Here is a 20,520-nt window from a genome sequence, read left to right on the forward strand (position 1 = left end):
AACAAACAGGCAGTGGGGAGGGAGTGAAATCAGGTCAGTCTCCAAGTACATAATACAGAGCAGACACAATCAGCTCTGACTAGCAGTCTCTGCTCAGGAAAGCATATCCCCAAGCCATGCTGCAATGGAACGTGAATGGTTACCTGTAATGCCTCAAAAAGGTCATACATGTTCACGGGAGGGAGAGTAGCTGGTAAAGTATTCCCGGAACATGCTAAGAGGAGAGCCGCCTGCTGCTCAGCATCGTCAGGAGCGGGGTGGGAGGCTAGATTCTGACCCGCAGAAGGTGCCACGCAGGTAGGAGGACTGTAAAGAGAGGGACATTAAAGACATTCCAGTCAATAAAGAAGAACTCACCTTGGGAAATATTAGGGCAGTAGCTTAGCTCCTGAACTTTATTCTTCACTCAGAGCTGGCTCAGGCCTTGTCTGGATACCAACGTTGCACTGGTTTCACTAAAAATCAGCTTTTAAAAGGGACTGAGTTAAAATGGCGCAAAGCCGTGTGGCCACACTTAAACTGGTTTACGTTACTTTTAACTTGGTCACTTTATTGCAGACAGGCTGCTGGCATTCTTACATGACTAAACTCCAGCCAGAACAGATCCCAAGGCTGTGTCTCCACTAAGTAAAGAGTTGCACAAACTAAAAACAAATACGTATTGGTTAAATTATGCATCAGTTGCAACTCTTCAAATGGCAAAATCCCACTGCTCCCCAGCAGCCAGAGACAGCATGCTTACTTCTAAGCATAAACAACACACTGTATAGTGCACCGCTGTTTGGATTTCAGAGATTACAAGAGACAAGATGTGTTCTGGAGATTAGCTATTAAAAAGACCATGATATCTCAGGACTGAAAACAGAAAGGAGCCCACTCTGGCCCATGTGTCTGGCAGAGACAAGGCAGGAACAAACAAAGTCTTTATCTGCAAGGTGCTGAAGGTAAAACCTAAAAGTTCACCTGAAGCTCTGGGACTGTGGCTGACCTCTCTGCTCCCAAGCCGGAGCAGTCCTAGTCCTATTTTTGGCCCCCTACCACCCTGAAGTTGAAAGAATTTACATATGCAAAACTCATCACCTGCATGCACAAGTGATGGACAAAAACCAAACCAAACTAAACCAAACAGCTGACCGATCAGAAGCAGAGCAAAACAAAGCAGAGTGGCACAGCAGTTCAATGCCCCAGACAACTGCCTGGCTCACCCACCCCTGGAACTGCCCCTGCTCCCACGGTACACTGGCACTGTCCACCACGAGGGTTGTGTTTTGCTGTGCAGAGACTGAGCTTTACCGGGGGCCAGCCTGAGACTGCGGAACAAATTTTTACAGAATCTAAGAACTGCCTTGACTCTCACCAGCTTCTGCTCCAAGTGTGGGTGCAATTTTCTGACCTCGTCTTCAGCGAAAAGCACACAGAGCACAGCAGAGAGAAAACAAATATAAATTTAAAAGACCTTAACATAATTTTCCCTTGGAGGAGAAAAAAAGGGAGTCCCATATGTGACAGATGCTAGTCATGTTACTTTGTGCACTCCTGGAAGGTGCTCAGATAGCACAGTGATGAGGGAGATATAAGATTGGAATGGAATACAAACAAAACACTGGATGCTGAGTCCACCCCAAGGGCCAGCTCTGGTTTCTTACTAATGCTTCCTAAGGAAGGAATAACTGACCAATTAATCAGAATTCCAAGTTTCCGCTTTCTAAACTACTGGACTGCCCCCCCTCCAGGAGGGTAGCACAAACTGATTGAGGATTCTGTGGGTTACCATCCATGGCTTGCACCTCTGGCAATTCCAATCCCTCTCTCATCACAAGCTGCATGCTCTATTTATTGTAGTAGAGAGAGCCTAGAGCATTAGGCCTGGTGCAAGACCTGAGGCCTGAGCCAGACGTTGTGAACCAAAGTCAGGCGATGTACTGAAGTAAATTCCTGTAAGTTCAGTGTCCGGTACATGAACTTGGCACAGGTACTCCTAACATTGCTAAAACACACTGAATATATAAACACATTCCAGCACCGGCATGTCCCTGCAACTCCTAGCTGGAGGGGCTGGGGGCTCTGTGCACTACCCACGCTCACAGGCGTCGCACCCGCAACTGCCATTGGCTGCGGTTCCCAGCCAATGGGAGCTGTGGAGTCGGAGCTCGGGGCAGTGCAGGAAGCCCACTGGCCTTCCCTCACCCTAGGAGCTGCAGGAATACGCGGAGCTGGGTAGGGAGCCTGCCAGCCCCGCCAACCCTTCCTCACCCAGCACCAGTGGGGGTCCTGGGCTGCATGCTGCCCGCCTCGCCCCCAGCACCAGCAGGGGTCCTGGGCCCAAGTTTTAGTTTGGGGTATATAGTACAACTCATGGACAGGTCACGGGCCGTGAATTTCTGTTTACTGCCCATGACCTGTCCATGACTTTTACTAAAAATACCTGTGACTAAAACATAGCCTTAGTTATAGATCATCAAGCCTGTACCCTGGGACCAGTGTATAATTAGTCCAAAAATACAATTCAATATATTATCCAATCCAATTTAAATGTCTCCAGTAATGGGCTTTCCTCCCTTCCCTTGGCAGTTAACGTACAGAAAGGGCTTTGAGATCCCTGGATGAAAGGTACTTCAGATGTGCATAGCATAGCATTCTCCCACAGTATTCTTGCCACCAAGTTAAAGAAGTATGGGCTGGATGAATGGACCGTAAGGTGGATAGAAAGCTGGCTAGATCGTCGGGCTCAACGGGTAGTGATCAATGGCTCCATGTCTAGTTGGCAGCCGGTTTCAAGCGGAGTGCCCCAAGGGTCGGTCCTGGGGCCGGTTTTGTTTAATATCTTTATTAAACAAAATTTCTTGCATCCGAAGAAGTGGGCTGTAGCCCACGAAAGCTTATGCTCTAATAAATGTGTTAGTCTCTAAGGTGCCACAAGTACTCCTGTTCTTTTTATCTTTATTAATGATCTGGAGGATGGTGTGGACTGCACTCTCAGCAAGTTTGCAGATGACACTAAACTGGGAGGCGTGGTAGATACGCTGGAGGGTAGGGATCAGATACAGAGGGACCTAGACAAATTAGAGGATTGGGCCAAAAGAAACCTGATGAGGTTCAACAAGGACAAGTGCAGAGTCCTGCACTTAGGACGGAAGAATCCTATGCACTGCTACAGACTAGGGACCGAATGGCTACGTAGCAGTTCTGCAGAAAAGGACCTAGGGGTCACAGTGGACGAGAAGCTGGATATGAGTCAACAGTGTGCTCTTGTTGCCAAGAAGGCTAATGGCATTTTGGGCTGTATAAGTAGGGGCATTGCCAGCAGATCGAGGGACGTGATCGTTCCCCTTTATGCGACATTGGTGAGGCCTCATCTGGAGTACTGTGTCCAGTTTTGGGCCCCACACTACAAGAAGGATGTGGAAATATTGGAAAGAGTCCAGCGGAGGGCAACAAAAATGATTAGGGGTCTGGAGCACATGACTTATGAGGAGAGGCTGAGGGAACTGGGATTGTTTAGTCTCCAGAAGAGAAGAATGAGGGGGGATTTGATAGCTGCTTTCAACTACCTGAGGGGGGGTTCCAAAGAGGATGGAGCTCGGCTGTTCTCAGTGGTGGCAGATGACAGAACAAGGAGCAATGGTCTCAAGTTGCAGTGGGGGAGGTCTAGGTTGGATATTAGGAAACACTATTTCACTAGGAGGGTGGTGAAGCACTGGAATGCTTTACCTAGGGAGGTGGTGGAATCTCCTTCCTTGGAGGTTTTTAAGGCCCGGCTTGACAAAGCCCTGGCTGGGATGATTTAGTTGGGAATTGGTCCTGCTTTGAGCAGGGGGTTGGACTAGATGACCTCCTGAGGTCCCTTCCAACCCTGATATTCTAGGATTCTATGATTATCAGGGCTTGAAAAATCCATTTGCCAGTAGGGAGCAGGAAATTTTCCTCTGTGGAGAGGGGATAGTGGGAGAAGCATAATCTTCTGCAGAATTTACTCTTTCATGCAAAACAAAACAAACAAAAAACCACTCCTTATGCTGAGAAGATAACCTTCCAGATATGAATTGTACAGTCTTCCTGAGTCTGCAGACAGATGCAAGATTACTGCTGCTCATAGCCTTCCCAAGAGGCTGCAGCAGGAGACTGAAATCAACATCATTGCTGATAATTTTACTGCTGACCGAAAGAGTTCTGCACAGTAGCCAGGAGCCAGTATCTTTGTCAATTCCACACTGTGGCTGTCTGGGAAAGCAACAAAGGTAGACACTGGAGTTATCCACATGGGAGTAGGACCCAAAGAGAGGCTGGGGAAGTGGTAGAGCCAGGAGAGCGGGGAAGGGAAAAATAGTGGCCCAACCCCTTCGCTATTCCCAGGTGAAAGCTGCTTCTCCCTTCCAGCAGCCAGAGATAGTTGGAAGGCGGGGAGTAAGAGTCTGTGTGCTTCAAATCAAACACTCGCCTACTAACCAGAGGCTTATATGAAAAACTGAGTCCTCAGACTGGATCTAGAGAGAACACCCAAGCAGGAATTCCAGTATCTTCCTAGCAGGTGAGTACAGTGGTAAGGGGCACAGACTTCTTGCCAGGGCACTTTATGCTAAACCCCAAGTCCTTCCCCTCTGCCCAGTAGGGATAGTCCTCTGGCACATCTGCAGTTTCTGAATATTAAATATTACCACCAAGTTTTCTCCAGGGGTTTTAAAAAATGGATCAGTATGCTCAGTCTCCTACACCAACTACTCATTGACTATGTTTAGAACAAGGTAGCTCCATGAGAGCTCGCTTACCATTCAATTAGATTATTATAGGCAACAACACTGTTCTTCAGGTAAGGCTGTGGGTTAACATTGCTTCCGAAGGCGTATTTGAAATGACCATCTCTCAGGCGATAGGCTTTCCTCCTGGATACTACAGATGCCAGGATATCCTTAAGGTGATTCTGTAATGACAAACCTTACCTTTACCATTTGTGGAGCATGCTCTCAAAACTTTACAATAGTGTCACATAGGCCTGTTTATCCCATCCACCTAGATACTGCTGCAATCAGTACATCACAAATGCCATTGGTCATATATAGAGACATAGTTTCATAACTATTCATTTTAGTCTATTAACAGGTGGATTCTGTTATATGGATAGCTTCCATTACACTGGTCTACAATTTTTGAGAAGTCGTCTGCTTCAGAGATAAAATGTGCTATTTATTATGTATTTTGATGTGCTGAATTCAAATATGACAATTAAAACAACTGATTGGCTACTGTTTCTAAGATATTTAAGTTTTTACATGTTATGTCTATGTATATTGTGTAGATAGTAGAGTTTTAATCATAAATTGTAAACCTAGGTCTTTTCATGTGTTTATGGTTGCTTTACATGATAATATTTCACCTGTCCTGTTTATGTAACACTTTAAAAATCAGCAAAAGGGTTATATAAATAAAATTTATTATGAAACAAAAGGCAAAAAACTATTATGTACACAGTTTAGTCCTATTCAGTGTCTACTCGGCACTTCTTGGCTTGTCTCTTGTATTCATTAAATGGAGCATCTCTTGTCATTGTCCAGCAATAGTCTGCAAGCATTGATGGGCTCCATTTGCCCTGATAGCGTTTCTCCATTGTTGCAATGTCCTGGTGAAATCGCCCGCCGTGCTCGTCGCTCACTGCTCCGCAGTTCGGTGGAAAAAAATCTAGATGAGAGTGCAAAAAATGTATCTTTAGTGACATGTTACAACCAAGGCTTTTCTATGCCTTGAGGAGGTTTTCCACCAACAACCTGTAGTTGTTTGCCTTGTTGTTTCCGAGAAAATTTATTGCCACTAACTGGAAGGCTTTCCAGGCCGTCTTTTCCTTGCCACGCAGTGCATGGTCAAATGCATCATCTCGAAGAAGTTCACGAATCTGAGGACCAACAAAGACACCTTCCTTTATCTTAGCTTCACTTAACCTTGGAAATTTTCCACGGAGGTACTCGAAAGCTGCTTGTGTTTTGTCAATGGCCTTGACAAAGTTCTTCATCAGACCCAGCTTGATGTGTAAGGATGGTAACAAAATCTTCCTTGATTCAAAAAGTGGTGGATGCTGAACACTTTTCCAATGACTGTCGGAGTGGCCAATCTTTCTTGATGTAGTGGGAATCTCTTGCACGACTATCCCATTCGCAGAGAAAACAGCAGTACTTTGTGTATCCAGTCTGCAGACCAAGCAAGAGAGCAACAACCTTCAAATCGCCACAAAGCTGCCACTGATGTTGGTCATAGTTTATGCACCTCAAAAGTTGTTTCATGTTGTCATAGGTTTCCTTCATATGGACTGCATGACCAACTGGAATTGATGGCAAAACATTGCCATTATGCAGTAAAACAGCTTTAAGACTCGTCTTCGATGAATCAGTGAACAGTCTCCACTCATCTGGATCGTGAACGATGTTGAGGGCTGCCATCACACCATCGATGTTGTTGCAGGCTACAAGATCACCTTCCATGAAGAAGAATGGGACAAGATCCTTTTGACGGTCACGGAACATGGAAACCCTAACATCACCTGCCAGGAGATTCCACTGCTGTAGTCTGGAGCCCAACAGCTCTGACTTACTCTTGGGTAGTTCCAAATCCCTGACAAGCTCATTCAGTTCACCTTGTGTTATGAGGTGTGGTTCAGAGGAGGAGGATGGGAGAAAATGTGGGTCCTGTGACATTGATGGTTCAGGACCAGAAGTTTCATCCTCTTCCTCTTCCTCGTCTGACTCAAGTGAGAATGATTCTGGTGCATCAGGAACCGGCAGTCCTTCTCCGTGGGGTACTGGGCGTATAGCTGATGGAATGTTTGGATAATGCACAGTCCACTTTTTCTTCTTTGACACACCTTTCCCAACTGGAGGCATCATGCAGAAGTAACAATTGCTGGTATGATCTGTTGGCTCTCTCCAAATCATTGGCACTGCAAAAGGCATAGATTTCCTTTTCCTGTTCAACCACTGGCGAAGATTTGTTGCACAAGTGTTGCAGCATATGTGTGGGGCCCACCTCTTGTCCTGATCTCCAATTTTGCAGCCAAAATAAAGGTGATAGGCTTTCTTAACCATAGTGGTTATACTGCGCTTTTGTGATGCAAAAGTCACTTCACCACAAACATAGCAGAAGTTATCTGCACTGTTCACACAAGTACGAGGCATCTCTGCTCACTTTGGCTAAACAGAAATGTGTCCCTCTGCAAAATCAAACACTGACAAATAAGAGAGCACGACACTGTATGATTTCTAGAGCTGATATAGGGCAATTTGTTCAGCAGAGTGATGTAAGCTTCGTTATGATTGCATCATCCATGACTTCTAGGAATAACATGATGCAATTCATATCATGTATGACGCAATACCAGCTTCAGATTGCATCATTCATTGTTTTGCCTAAAAAGCAAGTACTGTCCAAACCCAGTCATAGATTTATTCATAGATCCAGTCAAAGATGTATTTTAGTCATTTCTGGTTTAAATTGAGATCCCTTCCCTTTATAACTCACTTATCCTCCGCCATTCCCAAGTCAAGGGTCGTATATACTGACCCAATAGCATATCTTGAAAACTAGAGCCAATCATCAATTTTAAGCATCATTTTCGTTCTTAGTGACCCAGAATTAGTAAAGTTTGACTACATTTATTTCAGAAGCATTTGGCTATAGAGCAGTGTTATTAGAGGCACAATCTGGCAATGTTATTTTAAAGGAAGTGCATTCAGTAGAGGATGATACAAATAGCATCCCCCTGCATCACATATCTGGAAAAGGACGTATTTTATAGTTTTGTACTAAATCTGAAAAATCAATCAATCAAGATAGCCCTGGGGAAAAAAAAAAAAAAAAAACACATCTCCAACCCAAATAAAAATCCTAGTTCCTCAGGAGAGCAACCCAATCAAAACAAAGCCAGCGTGCTGATTTACTTGCTATCACATGTTCATGTGTTTCTCTTCCTGATTTATTTCTGCAAATCAGTAGGGTACCAAACTTCACGGGAGCTTGCCTTCAGACAGCAGGATTGGTGTAAATTTCATTACCCTATTTGTACACAAAGCAGAACAAGCACAGTAAACAGAGCACTGTGTGCACTTGCCTGTGAACTGAAACTTACAGCTCTAATTTGAGCTCTCCTGGTACCAACCTTAAAAATGTCTTTTAAATGTCAGGAAATTCCCACCATTAACTAGCACACTGTTGTAGAGGACAAGAAAGGGTTTCATAATCAGCATCAGACAGTTCATGGGAATATTGCACTTAAAGCTATTCTGAAAGCCACACTATGTTTTTATTAAGGGCTGGCCTTACTTGAGGTGAAACTGCTGGAGCGGGTGTGAAGGGGTGGAAAGAACAAGCAGAAAGTTGCTCCCGCATCTGGTCCTATTGGCGGATCGGGAGATCAGACTGGCCTCTGAGTCCTGAGTCTGCTGTGTAAGCCCCCAGAAGCACAAGTCCTAAGTAGTTGCTTGCAGTGCTTGGACCTGGTCTTGAGAGATGCTAATCGCCATAACTCCCATAGAAGACAATGGGAATTGCATGTAATCAGCACTTCAGGTTTGGGCACTATATGATTTATCTACCTTGCTTGAGCTTCAATAGCAGACAAGTTTTACAACAGCTTGATGTGCCTAAAAAGGGACTGTTCAAAACTAATCCTATTGCCTCTGGATATAAATCTGGAGTATAAACTGCTGCTAGCAATGGAATATACATTTTAAAAATCCATCATAGTTAAAGAAATCTTTTAGTTTAAAAGCTGAAGGTCCAACTTTTCAAACTCAGCTTCTAAAATTATGCCTACAATTTTTCACTCTGAGCTTCTGCAAATTATATTTTTGTATGCACGAATCCAAGATCCTTTGTGTGTGCCAAGACTCTGATCTGAAGAGCTGCAAGAATAACTTTCAGTGCCAGTTTGGGAGGCCCCTTTGAAACACATGGCGTGGATTCTCATAAGTCACCTGGAAATATAGTGAAGCTATTTTCCTCTCACACACTGTAGTGCCCCACCATATACCATATACAAAGCCTTTTGTTAGTAGCATAATCAAAACCACATCATTGGTTTGTCTTTTCTAACCTGCACAGCATAGACAATAGCCGTCACTGCCTCTTCGGTGACATTGTCCAGCCCGTGCTCATATGCAGTGACTATCATCCTTCCTTCTAGCTGGCCCCGCGTGGGAAGCATCATTGTATGGGAACACAGCTTCAAATCATCATCTTCTTGAGGATCCTTTGCCACAAACTGCTGGGCTCCAGACAATGGATTCTGAGGCTGGAATCGGTGCTGTCAGACAAACACACTTTTCATTTAAAAACTACTAATTCCAGCACTGAATACAGCTTTCAGGGGAGATGTGGAATTAAGGTCCTGAATTAGCATGGTCATTAAACAAGGCACTTTTCATAAGAGAATAGGGATTTTAAGCATAGCAGTCTAGTTGGGTTCCAACTTCAATTTTTATATTCTGCCTGTCTTAAATTTACCTGAGACAAGGTGAGTGAGGTAATATCTTTTATGGGACCCACTTCTGTTGGTGAGAGAGAAACTTTCAAGCCATACAGAACTCGAAAGTTTGTCTCTCTCATCAACAGAATTTGGTCCAATAAAAGATATGACCTTACCCACCTTGTCTCTCTAATATCGTGGAACCGACATGGCTACAACTACACTTCAATTTACCTTACCTTTTCAACTTAACATTGTTGCGTGCTGCTAAACAGCTGGGTGTTCCCCCTCAGAAGCAGCTGTTTTTCAGTCATCCCAAAATATCAAATGCTTAATTAGTTAATGTTTGTAAAGACATCCTCGGATAGAGGGGGTTATAAAAGCTTTATACAAAACTACAAAGAATAACCATATATCTAACCAACATTTATTTAAATCTGATGGAAAAAATATTACCACTAATGAGTGGGAAGTTGTTCTGCTAATTTTGAGGACTTCAGCTTTCATTTGGTTGCAAAGATATAACCTTCAAAATGTAACTGATTCTGCAAACAGAGAACATATGCCTTTGGAAAGCAGAAGCAAAGTGGAATTAACATGAAATCTAGTAATTTCACAGCTGTTACTGGGACCTTTCTGGGTAGCAATGAAATTGTGTCAATTTCATGCTGGTGAGGAATACTAATAGCAGGGTCAGGCACAGAAGTTATTCATGGGGCAGGGGGAAAAAAGAAAAAAGAAAGGTGGGGAAGGGATAGAGTAGAAGAGACTTCTGTTCCCCTTCCCTCCTTGCAGCAGAGAGGTGGTCCTTTTGAGAGAGCGAGTGGAGCATTAACAGAAATCAACTCTCTCAGCAGTATTTTGGTGTCAGCTGAACATCTTAACTCTAATGGGATTATTAACTTCACTACCAAAATTCATCCTGATAAAACCTTAATACAGTACTACACTATCATACATTCCTGAAAAAAAATGCACATCTACAGTATATATACACACATTCACATTTTTTAAACAAACCAAGTTTTAAATCCATCACCAGACATATGTATTACTCAGTTAATCAGATTCTCATAATTGCTTAGTGCGAAGAGATTACTGAGAATTTTTATAAATGAAGATACTACAGATTATCCAAATATGCATTGCTGTTACAGTCTCAGCCAAAACAGGATGAATAGTAAGAAATATTGTCTGAATCATTGTGGCAATTTCTAAATACAATTCTACTTCCACTGGGTTCACAATTCTTTAAAACCGCTGTTTGTAAAGAGTATTACAGTGCCTGATTATACCAGTGTCAAATTTAGTCTCCGGCGTTTATGGGCCCAATTCTCATTCACACTAATGCCTTTTATACCACTCTGGCAGTGTAAAGCAGCCTCCAAGTGGGCCCACTTTACAGACCCTTTAGAATGCCAGAATAATGTAAAAGGGGATTAATGTAAATGAGAACCTGGTCCTATGCGTTTCTCCCCGCACCCCATAGGGAAAAGGCTAGGCAGAGAAGAGGCACTCCGAAGTATTTTCCCTTAAGAACTTGGAGCCCTTTAAGAGTGGTCAGTTTAAAGGAAAGTGTTGCACCCATCCAGACGGCCCAAAGCAATATGGAGTTGGCTAGCCCAACCAGGCTCACACAGCAAGTCAATTTGAGAAGAAGGGGTAAGCACAATGGTAACTATAATATATGGAACCTTTTGCTTCATGAAGCACTTAGCTTTTTAAAGTCAACAAGAGATCGGGGCAGCATGAAATTATAAATATCTGGACTAAAAGAGATTTGTCTGGTAATTACACTTGAATACTTATTGCTTTAATAATCAGTGGTTCCCAAACTGGGGTTTGGGTTCACGAAATGTTACAGGGGGTTCCCGGGAAAAAAATCCCTAATGCCGGACAGAGCTGTCCCTAGGGATCCTGGGCAGCACGGGGCCAGCAGCCCAGAGCCCCTGGACTTCCAAGAGCTAAGCAGATCAAAGCAAGCATATCTATGACACTGAGGAGATTTAAACTTCAAGACTCCTTATAAGAAAAGGAAAGGGAGGTGGATATTTTTTGCTGTTCTTAAAATTAAATAGGCAGCTAGTATTGTTTTTAAAATTATTATGAAGAACAAGTTTAAGCTTTGTTGTAATGTGCATTGTTTGTCTGGACTGCTCAAGCCCCGAATGCTTGTGTAGGAGGAACTCTTTGGATTGGCTTCTTAAATACCTTCATGCTGTTTCACATCTGATACTCCTTGATGAAACATAGGAGCCTTGTCTTATAACATGCTTATTCAAAGTTATACAAGCTACAAAAGTGAGATCGTGGAAGAGTGTTGCCGTTTTCATATTGTAATACATAAGAATATAAGAATGGCAATACTGGGTCAGACCAAAGGTCCGTCCAGCACAGTATCCTGTCTACCGACAGTGGCCAATGCCAGGTGCCCCAGAGGGAGTGAACCTAACAGGTAATGATCAAGCGATCTCTCTCCTGCCATCCATCTCCACCCTCTGACAAACAGAGTCTAGGGATACCATTCCTTACCCATCGTGGCTAATAGCCATTAATGGACTTAGCCTCCATGAATTTATCCAGTTCTCTTTTAAACGCTGTTATAGACCTAGCCTTCACAACCTCCTCAGGTAAGGAGTTCCACAAATTGACTGTGCGCTGCGTGAAGAACTTCCTTTTATTCGTTTTAAACCTGTTGCCTATTAATTTCATTTGGTGACCCCTAGTTCTTGTATTATGGGAATAAGTAAATAACTTTTCCTTATCCACATCACTCAATTTTATATACCTCTATCATATCCCCCCTTAGTCTCCTCTTTTCCAAGCTGAAAAGTCCTAGCCTCTTTAATCTCTCCTCATATGGGACCCTCTCCAAACCCCTAATCATTTTAGTTGCCCTTCTAGTGCCAGTATATCTTTTTTGAGATGAGGAGACCACATCTGTATGCAGTATTCAAGCTGTGGGCGTACCATTGATTTATATAAGGGCAATAATATATTCTCCGTCTTATTCTCTATCCCCTTTTTAATGATTCCTAACATCCTGTTTGCTTTTTTGACCGCCTCTGCACACTGCGTGGACATCTTCAGAGAACTATTCACGATGACTCCAAGATCTTTTTCCTGATTTGTTGTAGCTAAATTAGCCCCCATCATATTGTATGTATAGTTGGGGTTACATTTATCCACATTAAATTTCATTTGCCATTTTGTTGCCCAATAACTTAATTTTGTGAGATCTTTTTGAAGTTCTTCACAGTCTGCTTCGGTCTTAACTATCTTGAGCAGAACAACTATCTTGTTCTTATATTATGGGAACAACTAAATAACTTTTCCTTATTCACTTTCTCCACACCACTCATGATTTTATATACCTCAATCATATCCCCCCTTAGTCTCCTCTTTTCCAAGCTGAAAAGTCCTAGCCTCTTTAAGCTCTCCTCATATGGGACCTGTTCCAAACCCCTAATCATTTTAGTTGCCCTTTTCTGAACCTTTTCTAATGCCAGTATATCTTTTTTGAGATGAGAGGACCACATCTGTACACAGTACAGACACATGTTTGTTGACCCCTTCAAAGAACTCTATTAGATTAGTAAGACATGATTTCCCTTTACAGAAACCATGTTGACTTTTGCCCAACAATTTATGTTCTTCTATGTGTCTGACAATTTTATTCTTTACTATTATTTCAACTAATTTGCCAGGTACTGACGTTAGACTTACCGGTCTGTAATTGCCAGGATCACCTCTGGAGCCTTTTTTAAATATTGGCATTACATTAGCTATCTTCCAGTCATTGGGTACAGAAGCTGACTTAAAGGACAGGTTACAAACCGTAGTTAATAGTTGCGCAATTTCACTTTTGAGTTCTTTCAGAACTCTTGGGTGAATGCTATCTGGTCCCAGTGACTTGTTACAGTTAAGTTTCTCAATTAATTCCAAAACCTCCTCTAGTGACACTTCAATCTGTGACAATTCCTCAGATTTGTCACCTCCAAAAGCCGGCTCAGGTTTGGGAATCTCCCTAACATCCTCAGCCGTGAAGACTGAAGCAAAGAATTCACTTAGTTTCTCCGCAATGACTTTATCGTCTTTAAGTGCTCCTTTTGTATCTCGATCGTGCAGGGGCCCCACTGGTTGTTTAGCAGGCTTCCTGCTTCTGATGTACTTAAAAAACATTTTGTTATTACCTTTTGAGTTTTTTGGCTAGCTGTTCTTCAAACTCCTTTTTGGCTTTTCTTATTGCATTTTTACACTTAATTTGGCAGTGTTTATGCTCCCTTCTATTTACCTCACTAGGATTTGACTTCCACTTTTTAAAAGATGCCTTTTTATCTCTCACTGCTTCTTTTACATGGTTGTTAAGCCCCGGTGGCTCTTTTTTAGTTCTTTTACTGTGTTTTTTAATTTGGGATATACATTTAAGTTGAGCCTCTATTATGGTGTCTTTGAAAAGTGTCCATGCAGCTTGCAAGGATTTCACTCTAGTCACTGTACCTTTTAATTTCTCTTTAACTAACCTCCTCATTTTTGCATAGTTCCCCTTTCTGAAATTAAATAACACAGTATTGGGCTGTTGAGGTGCTCTTCCCACCACAGGAATGTTAAATGTTATTATATTATGGTCACTATTTCCAAGCAGTCCTGTTATAGTTACCTCTTGGACCAGATCCTGTGCTCCACTCAGGACTAAATCGAGAGTTGCCTCTCCCCTTGTGGATTGCTGTACCAGCTGCTCCAATAAGCAGTCATTTAAAGTATCGAGAAATTTTGTCTCTGCCTTTCGTTTGATTCTAATAAAAATACTGTAATGATAAATAATAATTAATAATAAATAGTGTGTAATAAGCATGTCATAAAAACAAATTTTATATTTCCAAGGTCACTGCTTTTATCATTTATACTCAGGTAAAGGAGAAAATTGGAAATATTCATTTTTAGGAGAGGGTTCGTGAGACTTGACATTTTAGTGAAAGGGGTTCACAGGTTGTTAAAGTTTGGGAACCACTGCTTTAATACAAACACTTCTGCTGGAATGAGGTAAAGCATCTTAGCCATCCCGGCTAACAAAGGGACCATTTACTGCTCACAGGTTGCCAGCTCTTCATTTCTAGTGTGTTTAGCAGAGCTGAGACCCTTTGCAGAATATAAACTTACATCAAACTTCTGCCGAACCGAAGAAAACTTTTTCTTTCCTTTGGGTTTTCCAGGTTTAGTTGCAGAACCACCCGTCCATGGCAGAGGCCCAGGACCCTCTGAAAATAGGAGAGAAGGAAAAAAAGTGGGGAAGGGAAGGTCACTCCCATTTGTAGCCAATATAATTTAGTTCATACATTTAAAAACAAGACAAAACCCACAAGGTTCTGGCACCTCTGAAGAGCTCTTCCATCCATTCCAATTTAAGTGCATGTGCCATTTCTATTTTACACTATTTGGCTTGTTACAATTCTCGACTACTAAAACCATGTATCTGAGCAATAATTCTATTACTTCAGAGGGAAATTATCTGAACTATATTGTGCCTTTCTTGCAACATGTTTTTAAACTGCAATAGATGCATGAGGCTATCACAAAGGCACATGTATATAATGGCTAAGACAATATTACAGCTACCTAAAAGGACGTGGCAGGCACTGTATTGGTGGATGACTTCTGTAGATAGTTATTAAGCAGTACGTCAAGATACTTGAGAAGCATAGTTAAAGTCAGACCCTGCAGAGTTCCAAGTGACTCCTGAGAGGTGTTAAGCATGCTCATCTCCTATAGAAGAGCTGAGCTGAGACTGCTCTGACCCTCACAGAATTGGGCCCTAATTGTTCAGGTATGTCCTGTATGTGCTATTATGCAAATTACAAAATCATATAAAGAAAAAAGCTAGATATGTGTTCACTGGGTTTTAGTGATGATAATTACCTTGAAAGTTCTAGAGTCTCCAGACTGTTCAACATATTTCACAGAGCTATCTCACATGACAGGAGTCTGACCAAGGAATTAGTGCTTGGAATTTCCCTTTCTAATCCTGTAGCGGCATACAAATGTCTACACCCAGAAAGAGCTTTTCAGTTTAAAAACAATGACCTAAACTTTTGAGGACAACAGTATGTGGGGAAACATCTTACAGAACTCAAATTATATTGGGGGATGGAAAAAATACCAGATATTGCATGGTCTGTTAATGCTTGTTAATGAATCCTTTACATACCTAGGATTTCATATTTTCTTACTTCCCCAGAGAAATAGCTGCCCCAAGGAGTAAGAGCTCCATATATACCCTCAAAAACACAAGGATTTCTTGGCACAGTAGTCCCTATACTACTGACACCAAGGAGCTCGTACCAATGGTGTTGACTTGGAAGAATTACTAATAAGAGAATAAAATGTATTTTAAAAACAATTTTCTACACCCAAATCATTTCATATTTCCTCACCCAAAAAGAAATTGTTTTTAGACAAAAGGAAGTCACCAACTAAAGTTAAATATAGAATTCTTAAACCAAGCTGGGGTTGTACACTCACAGACTAGACGTTTCTCTCTATGCAACACAACAGAGCAACCTTAACTCTTCTAGTGGAAGGGGAGGGAAAGAGTAGAGCATTGCAGGGAAGCTACGAAGATAGAAGGAAGTTGCTCGGGGCCATAGAGGCAGAGGTTTTGGTAGGCAGGATGATGCGTATCATTCAGGCCCTCTCACTAGCACCCCGTCCCACTTCTCCACACACATGCAGCTCAGCAGACACTCCCTCTGTGCTTAAAGTATTTAAATGTGTTATTGTTTAAGCATTAAAAGTAGCACTGGGATGAACTGTGCTGCTAGGCCCTCCTCTAGCAAAGCAGTTAAGCACATGAAGAATCCCATTGTATCTCATGTGTTTAAAGACAAAGCACCTTAAAGAATCTTTGCATATTTCAAATGAGACTTAAAACAAGGTCCGGATCACATGTGGTCCTTAAAGATCCCATGACATTCTTTTTAAGAGTAGGGGTCTCGGTGTCAGCATTCTGGCCATATTCCAACTCTAGGAATTATGGACAGCCTAAATAAATTCCCTCTACATTTTCAGTTCTAAAAAGGTACTCTTCATGTTCAGTTGTGTAGCACTGTTGTGTTCTACTTGACAGTTGCCATACGTCACCCCCAGAAATGCTACATTTCACTAACAGAGTCATCCTTGACTATAGTTTGTAGGTCATTTTGAAATGAGAGGGATTGTTAAGCATAATATAGATACATCTTTTACTGAAGAGATTGTTTGACATTCTGGAGTTTTGTAAGAAAGATTGTCATGTCCTAACACAGCATGTACTATTAGCCTTTCAATATCCGGTGCCTGGCAGGTATTCAATTCCAATTAAGGCAACAACAAAGTTCAATTTGAAGTTTATGGGCAGACTTGCTGAAAGGTAAATTTGCAGCAATGTATTGGTCCAATGCTTGGGGCCAGATACCAATCCCCTTACTCACACTTGAACAGTATCCGATGCCACAAGTGGTGGACAACTTTGTGGAGTAAAGTTCTACCCAGGATGGGTGAGGGTATCAAAGTCTGGCTCATTGGATCTTACTGAAGTCAGTGTAAGTCTTTCCATTGACTTTAATAAGCACTAGATCAGGCCCTTCATAAACAAAGGTCATATTCATCCTTAAAGGGCAGGGGAGTATGAAAGAAATTGCAGAAGAAATAGACCCAGGAAGCAGACAGAGAGCTAGCAACCGTGTGGAACTGAGGGAAGGATGAAGAAGGACTGAGTGAAACCAATTGCAGCAAGGATGGTTGTTATGCGATATCACACCAGGAGGTCTGGTCAAGCAGCCCAATTGGATACTGCTCAGGAGTTAGCTACTTGTACTTCCATTGCCACTGCTGGCCAAACCAATATTATAGACTTTATAATCCCACATACCCTTGGCAATGGGAATCCTGCAGAGTTCAGTCAGTATCTCCTATTAAAATGTTCACAGAATCTTGTACACCAGCTCCCACGTCATTATTTTTGGGGGAGGTTTGATCTGATGGATTTTTTCATTCACTCGTAGTACTATCAGGCACCTGCCCTGCCCCCAGTTTGAGCTCTCTGGCTGACTGTGCAGCTCCCACTAATGGACAAAGATTTGGATTGCTTCCTGGGAGGTAAGGGCTGCCCAGCTCTCTCATGATAATCTGTCTAATACGCAGCCAAACCTCTCCTTTATGTTTCCTCTGCAAACATCTGCACTCCCAATGCGGTTCAGGGAAATAACATTGCCCCTCCTTCAGGCTTTCGGTATCCTGCTGTGATCATTTTGTTTTATTAAAGAAAACAAACAAAAATACAGAAAGGTAGATGATTTACCACACATTTCACAGGATAGCCAATAAAATTATGCAGTTACGCAACTATTAGCTTGTCAAAGAGCAGACAATATAAAATTGGACAATATCACACAGACGCTAGGGTGGGGTTAACAATACTGTGACCATTATTTGACTACAGGGAAGTTACTGGAAATGGTGTTTAAAGATATGTCAGAAACCAAGGAAAGCTTTTTGAATTTCAAAGTTATGTTAGGGAGAATTTGGCAGCTCGGGAAAAATCTTTGAAAGGTTTTACCCCTGAAGTCCCCCCATTTGTATCTCGTAGCCCAAACAGGGTATTTGGCATTTTTTCTGATTCAGAAGAGCTGGGCTGTTTCAGTCTCGGCTCCACATCTCAGAATATAGAGCATGAATGTACGAGAAGGGTAATGCAATACTCAATCCACTCCTGCTATTCCCTCCCACACCTTAGAAGGTTAGAGAGAAGCCTCTTGTGAGATATCCCAACCTCTCAACCTGGCTTAAGAGGAAGTATTCCAGATTTAAAATTAAGAAATCCTAACCCTAACTGGGCTTTGGCACTGGTTTTTAATAATGGTTCTAGGGACAAGGGAAAGTCATAGCCTGACTGCAGCACCATATATGCATGATTAATATGCTACTCACTCCAATTTCCGCTCAGAAATCAAACTCTAAAAATGCCAAGGCTTTCTAATGTAGGATGACAAGAGAGAGTGGTGTGGAATAATTCGGGGGTGGGGTGGGGGGTTTACATGTATGAAAATTTTGATAAGCTTAGAGAAGAAGATATTTGTAAACTACCAGATAAGGCAGATGTTAATGTAACAAATGGCTCCTTGGCTCCCTTATCTAAAGGCCATCCATAAGTCAAGAATATTTGGAAATTTTGAACAGCTAAGGAGGGCCTTTATGGCTCTTTGTTTTCAAACAATGCAGTTGGTTTATTTAGAAAGTATGTACACTGGCAATGAGAGGCACAATCACTTTTGCCCAGGAGGGCCTGGCCAGGTTGAAGATTTGCCACATTACATACAGTACTATTATATAACGTTTGAGGGGGAAAAAAGTCTATCTCCAATCTTGGCCCTGAAGCCTTTTGCATCATTAACTCAAGAATTAGTATGGGTGTTATAGAGCAGTATTGTTTCAGTTATACAGCCAGTTGTCCTATTTGCCCACTCAGTAAAAATAATAGACTGTGAAATTAATGCTCTTTATGATGTAAATAGATCGATTTGCTTTAACACCTCTAATTTTGTTTCTGCATGTTGTTTTATGAGCTATTTTTAAAATGTCAATTGAATTTAGGAGAAAGGTTGAATGTGGTTTTTTGTATTTTGAGAATTTTAAAATTTATATTTGTTTCATTAAGCATCATGGCTAATTGCTAAATCTGAGTTTGCTGGGTGCTGCTGTTTATTTCAGGATGTGCTCATTTCTCTAGGATTTTCTACAGTTTATCAAGGATCTCAGAGCAGTTACTCTTTACCTGCTTAGCATGTAGGCTAATCATAGTTTGGCTTCTATAGTATTCCTAGGACATTTTCTTTACTTCTCTCATCCTTAGCAGACCACCTGTTTTATTCCTACAAGCCCCCACCCTTGGCTCAATGTTAGCGGGGCAGAGAGGGAAAAGAAGCTGAATATGAAAAACAAGAATTTCATTATTACCACAGATATCCAAGTGCCTGATGATCCTATTTACTGACCGAATTCTAAATCAGGATCCTGAAGAACCTCCATAGTATTTTCCAGGAGGGCTGAATCTATGTGGCAGTAACATAACCAGTTGGAGATCACTATCTGATTTCCTAATGCTTCCAGACAATTACAGCAACGTTAGCTAAAGGCCTATCCTTTCAACATATCAATCCTGTTTTCTCCACTGTCATTTGGATGTTTAGTTATGGAACTTGGGGCTTCACATTGCCAAGATTATTTTCCCTTGCAGTTACAGACAACTATAGGTCACCTTCTGATTGTGTAAAATCCCCAAGCAGATCTCTGGGTTAAAAAGTGTTCCTTGGGCCAGTGTTCTTGATCATACAGGTTCCCTTCAACAAAAAGTAGGCAAGTAATCCCAACCCTACTCAGCTGAGCACTTATTTAGCTTTAAGTACATGCTTAAATTCTGTTGAAGCTGATGGGCCTTAAAGTTAAGGATTTAAGCACCTGCTTAGTGTTTTGCTACTATGAGGGTGAGTCTCTACAACCTAATATTTTGTTTCCAGTTTCCTCTTAATTTTCTTGAGCCTCGTGCCCTTAGAATACCTTTTAACACACAGTATTCTAGCACTTAATCATCAGGTCCATATAAAAGGCTTCAAGTATTAGGGCACTGAAGTAATGAACCCCATCTGTGTGATGGACTCTGTTGTTCACCCACTCATTTTACAGCTACTTCCTCCTGCATGCTCTTGCTTTGTGCTGCACAGACCACATCAGGCTTTACCATTTTTCTTTATTCTTTCCACAGGTCTGTTATTATACCTATACACTTGGCTTGCATTCTTCTGACCTATAGCCTCGGATGACCGGTCACAAGCCGTACATTATAGTGCTAGGTCAGCATTTGGATGGGAGACAGAATGCAAGTGCTCTTCACTTTGTAGAATAAGCCAGTATTCTAGTCAATTTAGAAGGTAACACGTTGTTCTTTTGTAGAAGGCATAAGACTGAACTGTAAACATTGAGAATCTTTAGAAGCACAAAGTAAGGAAGTCTTGGGAAGGTCAGAAATTAAGAGAGGGGGTAGA

At 41.9% G+C, this 20,520-nt stretch overlaps 1 protein-coding gene across 1 annotated transcript in view; it reads right to left on the minus strand.

Moving 5' to 3' along the window:
* TADA1 (transcriptional adaptor 1) overlaps window positions 1-20,520 on the minus strand; it is a 39,964-nt gene that overhangs the window by 3,284 nt on the left and 16,160 nt on the right. Inside the window, exons 4-7 of the mRNA XM_065408865.1 lie at window positions 14,606-14,703; window positions 9,074-9,283; window positions 4,767-4,918; window positions 144-306 (exon numbers count right to left, since the gene is read on the minus strand). Of these exons, the coding sequence (XP_065264937.1) occupies window positions 144-306; window positions 4,767-4,918; window positions 9,074-9,283; window positions 14,606-14,703 (623 nt within the window). The remainder of the gene's footprint in view (window positions 1-143; window positions 307-4,766; window positions 4,919-9,073; window positions 9,284-14,605; window positions 14,704-20,520) is intronic.

The sequence above is a fragment of the Emys orbicularis genome, chromosome 8 (assembly GCF_028017835.1).
Source record: "Emys orbicularis isolate rEmyOrb1 chromosome 8, rEmyOrb1.hap1, whole genome shotgun sequence".
Lineage (NCBI taxonomy): Eukaryota > Metazoa > Chordata > Testudines > Emydidae > Emys > Emys orbicularis.